This window comes from Haliotis rubra, unplaced genomic scaffold, assembly GCF_003918875.1.
Source record: "Haliotis rubra isolate DU_JTF1 unplaced genomic scaffold, ASM391887v1 Scf111, whole genome shotgun sequence".
In the NCBI taxonomy this organism is placed as follows: domain Eukaryota; kingdom Metazoa; phylum Mollusca; class Gastropoda; order Lepetellida; family Haliotidae; genus Haliotis; species Haliotis rubra.
Genome location: NW_025765015.1, coordinates 2,049,658 through 2,062,359, shown reverse-complemented (window position 1 = coordinate 2,062,359; position 12,702 = coordinate 2,049,658). Strand labels below are relative to the sequence as shown.

General features: G+C 39.4%; 1 protein-coding gene across 2 annotated transcripts in view; it reads left to right on the top strand.

Annotated features, from left to right (window-relative positions):
* The first annotated feature begins 3,882 nt into the window (after nucleotides 1-3,882).
* The window catches only part of LOC124288178, a 92,737-nt gene continuing 83,917 nt past the window's right edge, over nucleotides 3,883-12,702 (top strand). For both annotated transcript variants that reach the window (XM_046724768.1, XM_046724774.1), the window contains exons 1-3: nucleotides 3,883-4,043; nucleotides 8,302-8,858; nucleotides 9,740-9,798. In XM_046724768.1, the coding sequence (XP_046580724.1) occupies nucleotides 8,331-8,858; nucleotides 9,740-9,798 (587 nt within the window). In that variant the 5' untranslated portion in view covers nucleotides 3,883-4,043; nucleotides 8,302-8,330. The remainder of the gene's footprint in view (nucleotides 4,044-8,301; nucleotides 8,859-9,739; nucleotides 9,799-12,702) is intronic.

Sequence of the window (12,702 nt, the reverse complement as noted above, 5' to 3'; positions counted from 1 at the left end):
AGCATGTGAACATTTAAATCAGCAAGTCAGAATTCCGCGACTGGTATCACTGTAATCAGTGTAGTTTTTCGTCATTATTGACGAATTGGGAATATATAAGGAGTTTCTTTACCATTATCGACACTATGTACCATGTTCAACTCTTCAGAAACAAATCTGAAGAGCCAGCCCTACATGCAAAGAACTCTTTAATCAATATGTTGCAAGGAACAGAGCCTACTGCCAGTACTGGATTTCTAGCTGCAAGTGAGTGTATTGTACGAAAATATAAACTTGACTGAATGGTGGTTGTATTCGAAAAACGTTGTGACGAGATTTGGTATAAGTAAAACATATAGTATTGTTTTATACACGTGTATATTTCTGTCTGCTACGTTATACATTTTAACATTGAACACTTGGTTTGTAAACACTCTTCGTTTAATACACAGGGGAGTCTATACATATCATTTAGATATCGACATCCTATTCTTGTATATGGCGCAGAGGTGATTTGTTAAACAGAATACACAGCTATTGAACAGGTTCGTGTATTCGATTGTAAACCCATTCCTTGGAGTAAAACATTGTACATGGAGTATTGTGGTATATGGTGAGTGTAGACGTGTAGACATGTGTCATATTTCAGTAACTACGACTTCTTCAGTACCTGTTCAGGTTTCTTAAAATGTCTGTTAATAGATTACCAAGTAAATGCTTTAACAAGATGTTATTGTACCAAAATGATTCCACGATTGCATTGTGGGAATGGAAACATTGCGAACGTTACGGTGTCGCTGAAAACTTGTGAGTCGAATTGACACATTTTAACCGTCGTAAAACATATACGTAATGTTTCCACCAGTGATGTTAGCTGCCTAAAGCAACTGAAAACCAAGAAACGGGATGCAACGGAGTAGTTTACTGTAGGAGGCCGTACGACGCGATGACAACTGACATGCATCATGACGTCGCTTACATTGTGACGTAATGTAAAATGGTTCGATTACGAGGGGGCACACTAGAATGGCGCAGTGACGGGATAACGTCATTCAATTGTTACGTCATCAAAAAACTATACCTTCATTGTCTGATAATGGGTTGTTGTTTTTATTGTTCTAACCGCTAGGCATCTTAGAATAATTTATGTTGGTGAGTAATAAACAGAATACTAAACTCGCTTCCGTGAAATACCATTTTTATTAAACTCGTGAAAGATTTAGTCTCAAACTCGCTTTCGCTTGTTTGATACCAAATCATTAACTCGTTTAATAAAAATGGTATTACAAGGAAGGTCGTTTATGCATTAAATGAATGCTGTTTTAACAAAATCAGTGTGTACCGAACAATCCAGAATTGTTGTAATTATTTAAGTTCAGAAAAATGAATTTATGGCAAGTTTTTTTAAACACACGTTTCCTCAGAATACAATTTGTTTGATATCAACTATATAAGATTCAGAATAGCTCAATTTAGTACAAATTACCTGCAGCTATCGTATGGCAGACGTTGGCAGACATAGAAATGCTTTGTATATATATATATATATTCATTCCCAGTATGAATATATATATATATATATATATATATATATATATATATACATTCCCAGTATTTCCGGATATTATTGAGAACATCTTTGTTTCCTAATACTGATAACAGAATTTTAAAATAGGTGTTACATTAGGTAGGTACTCAATATGGGAGGCAACTCTTGTAGGCTTAAGAATGAACCTTACTACATCAAGATTTATCTCCCTTGTGTGGCAGACGGCTTCCTTTGTTGACATGGCAGATTTGACAGCAGAAGAGAAAAGAAAGCTTGTTCTGGGAATATCCTTTTGACCTGTGGCGCCAAACGACTTTTAATTGGTAGCGTTAGGGAAGATACAACTGCGCATGCTTATCATGACGTCACTTTGTTAGAACATCAGCTGATCTAACCCGAACACACGCTGTCCGAATAGATATCAAATCAAACCTTATAGAACAGATAAAGTCCTGACGTGTTCATTTCATCAAATGTAAAGGAACACTATGCGTTTTGAGAGTCTACTTTAGAATTTGCTTACTGAGTTATTTATCAATGGTAAACCAAATATAACCAGATTTTACCCAGTTGCTTAGAATATTTGGAGGAAACATTTTCCGCTTGCAAAATACAAGTATTCTCCCATGGGAAGAATGTTAAATACAGAAATGTTTAACAATGTCTTTAAAACCTTTAAATGTCCGATTCTGTAATGTTCAGCATTGTCTTAAAATATCTTAACAGGTTAATAATTATGATTTATGAAACCACGGTGTTCTAATCACTCATTGTGTTCTGAAATTAGAACACATACCTCACAGACTTTGAACACATGTGTTCTAAAACAGAACACGACTGTTATATGTTCTAAATATGGCATATGTGTTCCAATTCAGAACATGCACGGACGCGTCCACTGTTCTGCTTGAACATTTATGGTTTAGAGTGTATATGTATCCACCAACAAAAAAGACAAACACTATCCCATTAGTCGGAATAGTCACTTCTTCTGAGTTCGTCGACCGTGAGGTGCACGTGTCAGCAGGATTGACTATCATCGAAAAAGTCAGAAAATAAAACGGAGCATGCTATTCATTTTTTATCAAGTCCACCAAGGAGGTATAAAATCCCACCTACGATGCTGGGAAAGGTGCATTAATGTTGAAAGGGATTTACACCATGACCTTCGCAATCGGGGTGCGGTGACATGACCCCAACACGTCAGCGCGTCCGACTACCCGATGCCGCTGTTGCCTCTTCCGGAAGGAGAGAGTTGTTCAAGACTATTCCACCCCGGTCCTTCACAGTGCTCCAGTGTCTTGACAAACACCAATACAAATTATTTTACGACTAAGAGCAAGGCTTTTTGTAGTTCTATGTTGGGCTCAGAACTTATCAGTCAATTGTTATATGTCTATGCCGGAGATAAGCAGGAGCAGTAATGCCATTGATTCTTTTATTTAAGTCATGAAGCTCAGTCATCAGCTAATATCTGAGAACATGTATGTGTCTACGAACTGGCTATGCAATGGAAGAACCTGAATATGTCCAGTTTATTTGCTGGACTAATAAACTGGTGTTATGTGCTTCACGCTTCACTTATTACCAGTAAACAAGCATGCTGTTGTCGGGGAGGACATACATACACAATGACAAATGCTATCATTGACAATATCCTTTTCAGAACACCGATAGGGGGCGAGTCACACCTTGACGAACACTAACACAGATTATTCCACGACACGGAGCAAGGTTTTATTAGGTTCTCTTTGTGGAAGTCATTTAACACCTATTGTTGCACGTGCGTTGTTCAACAAGAATGATGCTTTTGTACATGTGAACGCAAATAACTTCAATATTTCTATTCAACAAATTAATACACAATCAACCATAGTCAGTAGGTACGAGTCAACACGAAAATCAACATCACAAGATATGTATATACGTCATAGTTTTAATTTATGTATTGCATAAATGCCGCTTATCTGGTTCCTAACACTTGGTAATCTCACAACTCACTAGATCACCAACTTCACCCATATTATCATACCATGAAAATTACACCGATACAACAACCAGTCATGTACACTTTTGTCTAAGAAATTGGTCATTAATTTGTTCAATGTGGACATTTAGATATAATCTACGTATTTCATTCTTGGCATGTTCCGTCGAGAAACTGATAATATGTCTGAACCGAACACATATGGACCGCGTGAAAATTGGCAAGCAACCAACAGGAAGCAACGTGCCCAAGCGCAGACTGCTGCTTGTCGTGGTTCATGGCGAAAGGGGCCGAGTAGTCGCGAATACGGGCGATCAACATGAACAAGCTGAAGACAAATCCCGTTACTCCTGGCAACAGTGTATACAACATGGCGGATTGTATCGAAGGTGCAACGCAGTAGAAACGTACACAATGAACACACCAGACATGGTGTGATGGTCTTTGTCATGTCTAGTTTACGTACGAGTGTGAGTGTAGCCTAGTACACAATAACACAGAGCATTTGCTAGACTAGCCCCTTGGAATGTAAGTTCACTTTTGATGACAAATAGCATCATTCGAAACACTGTAAACATTTGTTTTAAAATGGATTTCACACATTGTTACATTGAGTGTTGATCGTCTGTTCAATCGAGCTGTCTTTGCTTGATACGCACAATAACATCCCATGACCCCCTTTATATATTTGCTTATCATTCCCACACATGTTCACAGGTTTTCAACAGGAGATACTGGCAAAGATCCTTCCCTGATTTAATGTCAATGGTACATCCCAGTTGACAGTATTTACACTGGGACATTGACACGCTTTCAATGTCCATAATATATACATTAACACACATTCAATGTCCATAATATATACACCAGTATAGCTGTGATAAAGGTGGTAGACAGGTCCCCTGACACTTATTTAACTCCAAGATGAAAGGCAGCACTTATTTGGACTATGATCTCAGATGGTTTCACCGAATTATTCTTAGTCTGTAAATTTATTCAATATCTGCAGACAAATGTTTCTCTTGTATTTTGTTATCTACCGATGGTGTCCTTCATCTCAGCGCACAGTTAGCTTCGAAGCAAACTCAAGCGATCTTTAGTTGCTATGGCAACATATTTTATACAACAATAGCCAGATAAATGTTTTCTTTTCATTTCTCAACACCATCAACTGTTTGACAGTTAAGATAAGGATGAGATAAGAGTGCTATGAAATCTGGCCACACTGACAAAGTTTTAGAATTTCATCTTATTTCATTAAAAATGAAGTGAGGTAGGGGGCATCTTATTTACATATGATATTGTCTGTTAAACAAATTGTTGACTGTATCCTCTCATAACATTATTGATGGATAGTAGTCTGTTACAGAATGAATGGATGACATAATTTTCTTGTATGCACTTTGGAAAGTTCAATGGTTTTAGGTGGAGTGCAGCTCATTAGAAGGGAGATGAAAATCTTATAGTTATTTTATGATAGTCTTAACAAAGTTATTGCAAATATAATCATTAAGAACTGAAATATAAAAATATAGGCTAAAAAACATCCCTGAAATATTATTTTCTGAAAATGTTACATCTATAATATTCATGTTGACACTTGCTCCTTCTTAGTGTACATACAGTAAGATGGAAAGAGAAAGTATCAGTGCATGTCTATCACAGTGGCAATAATTTCATTCTTTGATTATGGTGTGTAAAAAATTATGGGTTTTCACATGTGTTAGTGATTTTTCCTGAAATGACATGGTTTGATATAACATACAGTTTCTTACAATCAATAGCCAAATTCTGCTTGTCAATGTGGAAGTGTTACAGTTTTTCTTAGTGGTAACTTGAACAATCTGTAGGAATGTTTGACTCGGAAACCACAATGGCGTAAGATCATTTATGTCACTTTGATTTTTCTAAAATTTAAATAATATTCTTAAGTTTATCTACTAGGATATGTTGCACTACAACAGATCGTTGAATTTTGCCGAATAATAATGAGAATATTTATAACGTGCCTTTTCCAGGCTAGATATCCTGCTCAAAGTGCATAATCTGATCATTATTACCCCGGATAACCCAACTTGCATGTTAGGCGCGCTAGAAGGTTAATAGTCTCATGACTTATTTCACCGGGTACCCATTTTCTGCTGGGTGAACAGAGGCAACTTTGAACAAATTCACTTGCCTAGGGTGAGACCACATGTATCACATGTGCTTCGTTGTGGGGCAGGACTAGAAACTCTCAAGAGTCATCAGTCAAACACGGTCACCCATCCAAGGACTCTCTGTGCCCAATTTTGCTTAACTTCAACTGATTCTGACCTGAGCTGAGCTCACAGGACCACACGCTACAGAATGAAAGTTTCTTGTAAAAATCAAAAGATTTGTAAAGCTCACCTTGAAAGTTTAGTGAGCTTATGTTACATGACCTACAACCACATTTCCTGTAATAAGTGCCCAGGTGCTTATTTTTCAACAGAATTCCAGAACTGGCGCTTATTAGAGGCCCGGCCCTTTTGCTCTTACTGGTTGTAATTACCATAATTGTTAGTGAGCTGCTTTACCCCCGGCGCATATTAGAGACCCAGCCCTTATTAGAGGAATTACAGTATTTGGTAACAGCAGCATTGTTGGTATTGCCGGCATCTGTACATATCATCTCCTGGATCAATGACGTTGAAAATTTGTGTACTTGCAATTGTTCTGTCCCGTGATTAAACCTGAACATGGCCAAGACTCTAGGTATGTGCTGTTAATGTACCAGACGTCTAAGCACCATACCCTTGATCTTCATGTACTGTGCATGTGGATTTCTATCATACATTTGACTTGTCAACAAAACTGACAGATCAACTTTTTAAAAAGTATACTGTGAAAAAAACCCAATTATGTGAAGATTCGTGTGTTATCAATACTGTGTAAAGGCAATGAAAACGAAACAACATATTATTTTTGTTCAAAATGTACAATTTGGTGCACTTGTAATAGACATGGGTTTCAACATAAAGGTGTGGTTTGTTTTTTTGCAATAATTTAAATTTTGATTGTACATTTACCTTTGCACTTTGTTCCATGCCCTTACATTTTCTGAAATGCATTTCCTCACACTGTACATAGCCTGAGAACCAACTATGGTGAACTGCTTGTATCTGCTAGTGATGACTTCTCAATCAAGAGGTATGAGACTTTACCAAGAGATCAGCAGCTTTATCCACGTTCTCAGCCTCACATAGAAGGAAGTCCATACTATGCATTTTGTCAAAGATCCACACTTGAGTCAATCAACCAAAATGTTTAGATCGTTGAGGTGGTTCTTATGATAAACATGAGGTACTTAAGGTAGAATTCCCGCACCGTTAATCTCATCACTGACTACGTACCGTGGTGTTATCAATGTGACTGTTTTGTTGTTCATAAGTGTTAGATCTAGAAAGTGTTGCTTTGTTTTGTTTGTTCTCAGCTACGTGACAGCAGATAATCCAATATCCCATAATGCATTGATTTAATATGTGCATACACACCATACCAACTTGGATGTGGTGGTGAAACCCTTTCAATATTACTATGTGAAGTTTGTATGGAGAATGATGAGATCATATGGGAATGACTGTCTGCTAAGTGTCACTGTGTCCCAGACAACAATGGATGATGATGGGTATAGTCTTGAAGTTCACAGATATTTCATATGTAAAAACACAGCATATGCATATGGTTTTGTTTTGTTTGTTGTTTCCTACTGCTCTCCATAGACTCCAAGCCACACGGCAGTGGCCAGTTTATAATGTAGTTTCAATCAGACAGTCCAATGATAAACATCATGAGCATTAATGTAGGCAATATGAATAATATGATGTACATCAACCAAGTCAATGGGCCTGACCACCCAGTCTTGTTAGTAGCCCCTGACAACAATCATTGGATGACAGTGTTTACCTGATTCTCCATTGGTTATAAACAATGTACAGAAAAACATCAGTTGTCAGAGCAGCCAGGACTGCCAGTGTATTTTCCTACACTGTCTCTCAGTGTATACCCTACCTCTTGCATGATCAGTGTCATTGATGGCACAGTTTCAGCAGAAACCTGTTGCTCTATAATGTTATTGGTTACTAGTAGAGGAAATACGTCATTTAATGGCAAGATGGGCTTTTCCACAGTAGTTTGAGGTAAAGCATATACTAGAACACATCAAAGCATTGACATTATACTGCAGCATTACAGATCATACTTCATCCTGATCAGATGAACAGATAGGTGCCAGGATGTTGAGATGTCAAGGTTACTTGATGACTCGGTGACTTGTCATAAGACAGCACCATTGTCTTAACATAATGTGGATGTCATAATATGGGTGTCATAATGTGAATGTCATAAAGTGAATGTCATAATGTGGATGTCATAATGTGAATGTCATAATGTGAATGTCATAAAGTGAATGTCATAATGTGAATGTCATAATGTGGATGTCATAATGTGAATGTCATAAAGTGAATGTCATAATGTGGATGTCATAATGTGAATGTCATAAAGTGAATGTCATAATGTGGATGTCATAATGTGGATGTCATAATGTGAATGTCATAAAGTGAATGTCATAATGTGGATGTCATAAAGTGGATGTCATAATGTGGATGTCATAATGTGAATGTCATAATGTGGATGTCATAATGTGGATGTCATAATGTGGATGATGTCATAATGTGGATGTCATAATGTGGATGTCATAATGTGGATGTCATAATGTGGGTGCAGATGTGTAACATTGGCATAATGAAATTTTAATCTGTTTTAGCTGGTCTAGACTGATGACAAGTGAGAACCATGGGAGTTGAAGATGTGTTTGACCGACTGGACACCTGTAAACTTGGTTATATTACTGCTGGCCAGTTGCTTGACCTGCACCATACACTTTCCTTCAGCCCTGTTTCCACTCAGCTGGTGAACACTGCTATACAGCAGGTTTGTGGGCAGGACGGTGTCGTTACCCGCAGCAGCTTTGTTGGTGTGCTGGAGGAGATAGAGAGGTTGCAGGCAATACATGAGCAGGCATACTGGGACTTCCAGGCTCTGGATTATAATGGAGATCACAGGATTACACTCAAGGATGCCCTCATGCTCTTTAAGGAGTTCCATGGAGAAAGTTTCAGCATGCAGACTTGGCATGACTTCCTCAGCTCAAGGACTGAGGCGAATGCAGATGTGTTTTTTGATGAGTTGTGTTCATGGCTGTGTGTGCTATCTTCTGGTGAAAAATTTTCCCAGGAACAGATGGCAGCTGAGAATGCCAGACTAGCAGAAACACACATTGATTTCCTAGAACATCAGTATCATACATTGTCGCAGTTCAAGGTAAGCAGACTTGACACTACATTATGAGTTCATTATCCTGTTTCAGCTGACATATCTCAATGATACCTATAAGGGGCAGTGGGGTAGCTCAGTGGTTAAAGCATTCACTTGTCACGCTGAAGACCCGGGTTTGAGTCTCCACATGGGTGCAATGTACGTGTTGAGACCATTGCTGGTGTCCCCCAACATGTTATTGCTGGAATATTGCAAAAGCAGCATAAAACTAAACTCACTCACTCAATGATATCTGTAATTTTTTTGTGGTACAGCCTATGCCTTTTGTATTTTAAATGAGAAAACACGAACAAAACTTTGATTCAAGTATATCTACTACATAGCCCATGTGAAATATTTTGAAACTAGAAATGTATACTCTGTGCTTTGATAAAACTGAAGTTTCAATCCCTTGTCACAGTTTATGTGTAGTTTGGTGGATCCAGATAACAAGGTATTACTTCATCTGCTGGTGACATCCTTACCTTGTACTTTGCTGGGTTAACCTCAATGGTCCGTTCAACACATCATGCCACCTCAGGTTGAATGGTCCAGAATGGGATATAATATGGCATTTACATTGCTGCACAAATTAGGGCTTAGCATGCTGGTTTCAAGGATGACCAACATAGGTGTCAGTGCCTTGCTATGCCGACCAGAATATGCCTTCTGCTGATCGTATGGAATGTGGCATGGGAGGAGGGTTTCCTCAGTTTGTAAACTTGCTGGTTGGCTTTACTATTTGAACTAGGCATCTAGTCTAAGCTCGGAAATCTGCAGTTCCAATTCAAGCACCAGACTTAGAAATTATATGGCAGTCACTGAATAAACTGCTTTTGAGTATAATTATGTTTAGGAATTAAAACTGATGTTTCTTGATTTGCCAGAAAGAAGACTCAAGCCAGTTAGATGACATAAGACACTGTGCTAATAGAAAGCTCAACAAGTAAGTATTTTAGATGATGCAGACATCTTCTTGTTTGTGTAGCAGCCTAACCACAGAGTGGACGTTTAATTTTTCTTTTTTCACTGTCATTCTATAGTTTGTACAAGTAAATGACTTTTAAGAAAGTAAGACAGATTATCAGTGACTTTACACTTTTTGTTTCCTTATTTTCTGAATAACACTTTTTAGACCCACTTTTGCATGGCATGCAGAATTCAGCTGTATGTGGTCAGGCAGTCAAACTTGAGTTGAGTGACTCCTTCTCAGGTAGTCAGCTGGATGTTTAAGGTGGGACCTGCCTGGTGTACATGCTAAGTCTCCAGATTGCACATGGCAAGTAGATATGATCAAGTCAGGTCATTGTAGGAAGGCCACAAATAGTTCTGGTCTCGAAACCCAGATAGGCAGCAGCAGTCTTCCAGAAACTGCAGCCTGCAGGCACCTGGAACAATAGACATGATGCTGGAGTTCCCTGTACCTTGACGAGACAATGTAATATTGAAAACACTATTGACGTAGCTGGATATCCACCCATGAGTGTATAAAATTGCTTCCAAGGGTGGATTGGTAAGCAGGCATTTCACTTAAATCTAATGAACATCTCCGGGATGTTTACACTCACTCACTCTGAGGCCAGCTTGTGTCATATGGTCTTGTCACTTGGCCCTGCAAGGAGCTCTCATCCAGAGCGGAATGCCACTACTCAGGTATCATGAACCTGGTGAAGAGGATGAGGCCTGTCTGTTGCACAAGACACTCTACAAGTGTGACAGCAGCTTGTGTGAACACTGTTGGTTGCGCAAGACGCTCTACAAGTGTGACAGCAGCTTGTGTGAACACTGTCTGTTGCACAAGACACTCTACAAGTGTGACAGCAGCTTGTGTGAACACTGTCTGTTGCACAAGACACTCTACAAGTGTGACAGCAGCTTGTGTGAACACTGTTGGTTGCACAAGACACTCTACAAGTGTGACAGCAGCTTGTGTGAACACTGTCTGTTGCACAAGACACTCTACAAGTGTGACAGCAGCTTGTGTGAACACTGTCTGTTGCACAAGACACTCTACAAGTGTGACAGCAGCTTGTGTGAACACTGTTGGTTGCACAAGACACTCTACAAGTGTGACAGCAGCTTGTGTGAACACTGTTGCACAAGACACTCTACAAGTGTGACAGCAGCTTGTGTGAACACTGTCTGTTGCACAAGACACTGTACAAAGTGTGACAGCAGCTTGTGTGAACACTGTCTGTTGCACAAGACACTCTACAAGTGTGACAGCAGCTTGTGTGAACACTGTTGGTTGCACAAGACTCTCTACAAGTGTGACAGCAGCTTGTGTGAACACTGTCTGTTGCACAAGACTCTCTACAAGTGTGACAGCAGCTTGTGTGAACACTGTGAACACTGTTGGTTGCACAAGACACTCTACAAGTGTGACAGCAGCTTGTGTGAACACTGTTGAACACTGTGCACAAGACACTCTACAAGTGTGACAGCAGCTTGTGTGAACACTGTCTGTTGCACAAGACTCTCTACAAGTGTGACAGCAGCTTGTGTGAACACTGTTGGTTGCACAAGACACTCTACAAGTGTGACAGCAGCTTGTGTGAACACTGTTGGTTGCACAAGACGCTCTACAAGTGTGACAGCAGCTTGTGTGAACACTGTCTGTTGCACAAGACACTCTACAAGTGTGACAGCAGCTTGTGTGAACACTGTCTGTTGCACAAGACACTCTACAAGTGTGACAGCAGCTTGTGTGAACACTGTCTGTTGCACAAGACACTCTACAAGTGTGACAGCAGCTTGTGTGAACACTGTTGGTTGCACAAGACACTCTACAAGTGTGACAGCAGCTTGTGTGAACACTGTCTGTTGCACAAGACACTCTACAAGTGTGACAGCAGCTTGTGTGAACACTGTCTGTTGCACAAGACACTCTACAAGTGTGACAGCAGCTTGTGTGAACACTGTCTGTTGCACAAGACGCTCTACAAGTGTGACAGCAGCTTGTGTGAACACTGTCTGTTGCACAAGACACTCTACAAGTGTGACAGCAGCTTGTGTGAACACTGTCTGTTGCACAAGACACTCTACAAGTGTGACAGCAGCTTGTGTGAACACTGTCTGTTGCACAAGACACTCTACAAGCGTGACAGCAGCTTGTGTGAACATGCAAGCAACTGTTGGAACTCTTCCAATCATGTGTAGTTTTACTATTATGCAATACTGTCTGTTGTCATTCAATTTCTGTTATGATCATTGTAATTCCTGTAGTCTGATTAGCTGAACTGGTCACATGATTTTGCATTCATTTCCCCATGAGTGTAAAAAGGTTAGCCACACCCAGCAAAGTAGACTATTTCCAACACTATGGAAAGTCATGGAATCACAATTACAGTCCAGGGAACCCCCTTTCTGCTGACTTCAATTGTCATGCCACGGATTCATGCATATTCAAGAAACCAAACCACCTTTTGTGGCTGGAGAAGGAAAGATGCTACATATGAGCAAGGCCTACAGGTTCAGTCGCCTGTGTTTAACAGCAGTTTTCACATCAGGGTTTTCCTCATTCCTCAATAAACTGAAAAAAATGCACATGCAATCTTTCAGTGAATCTTAAATGGAAACCTTCATATTCCAACAAAATGTCTTTATTGTCGCCTGCCATAAGTGTATAGAGATCATACCTCTGTCCTTCCGTCTGTGGGGACAAACTTAATTTCAGAGAAATTAGATTTAACACGCTGATATTACGGTCACCAGTACAAATGTGTAATGTGTCTTAAATTCATTCTGACAGAGTTAGGCACTTACTCCATTGCTTTTCAACTTAGTGTATACTGCATGAAACAGGAACAGATTTTCTTATGAAGTTACAGAAATCAAAGCTGTAAATGTA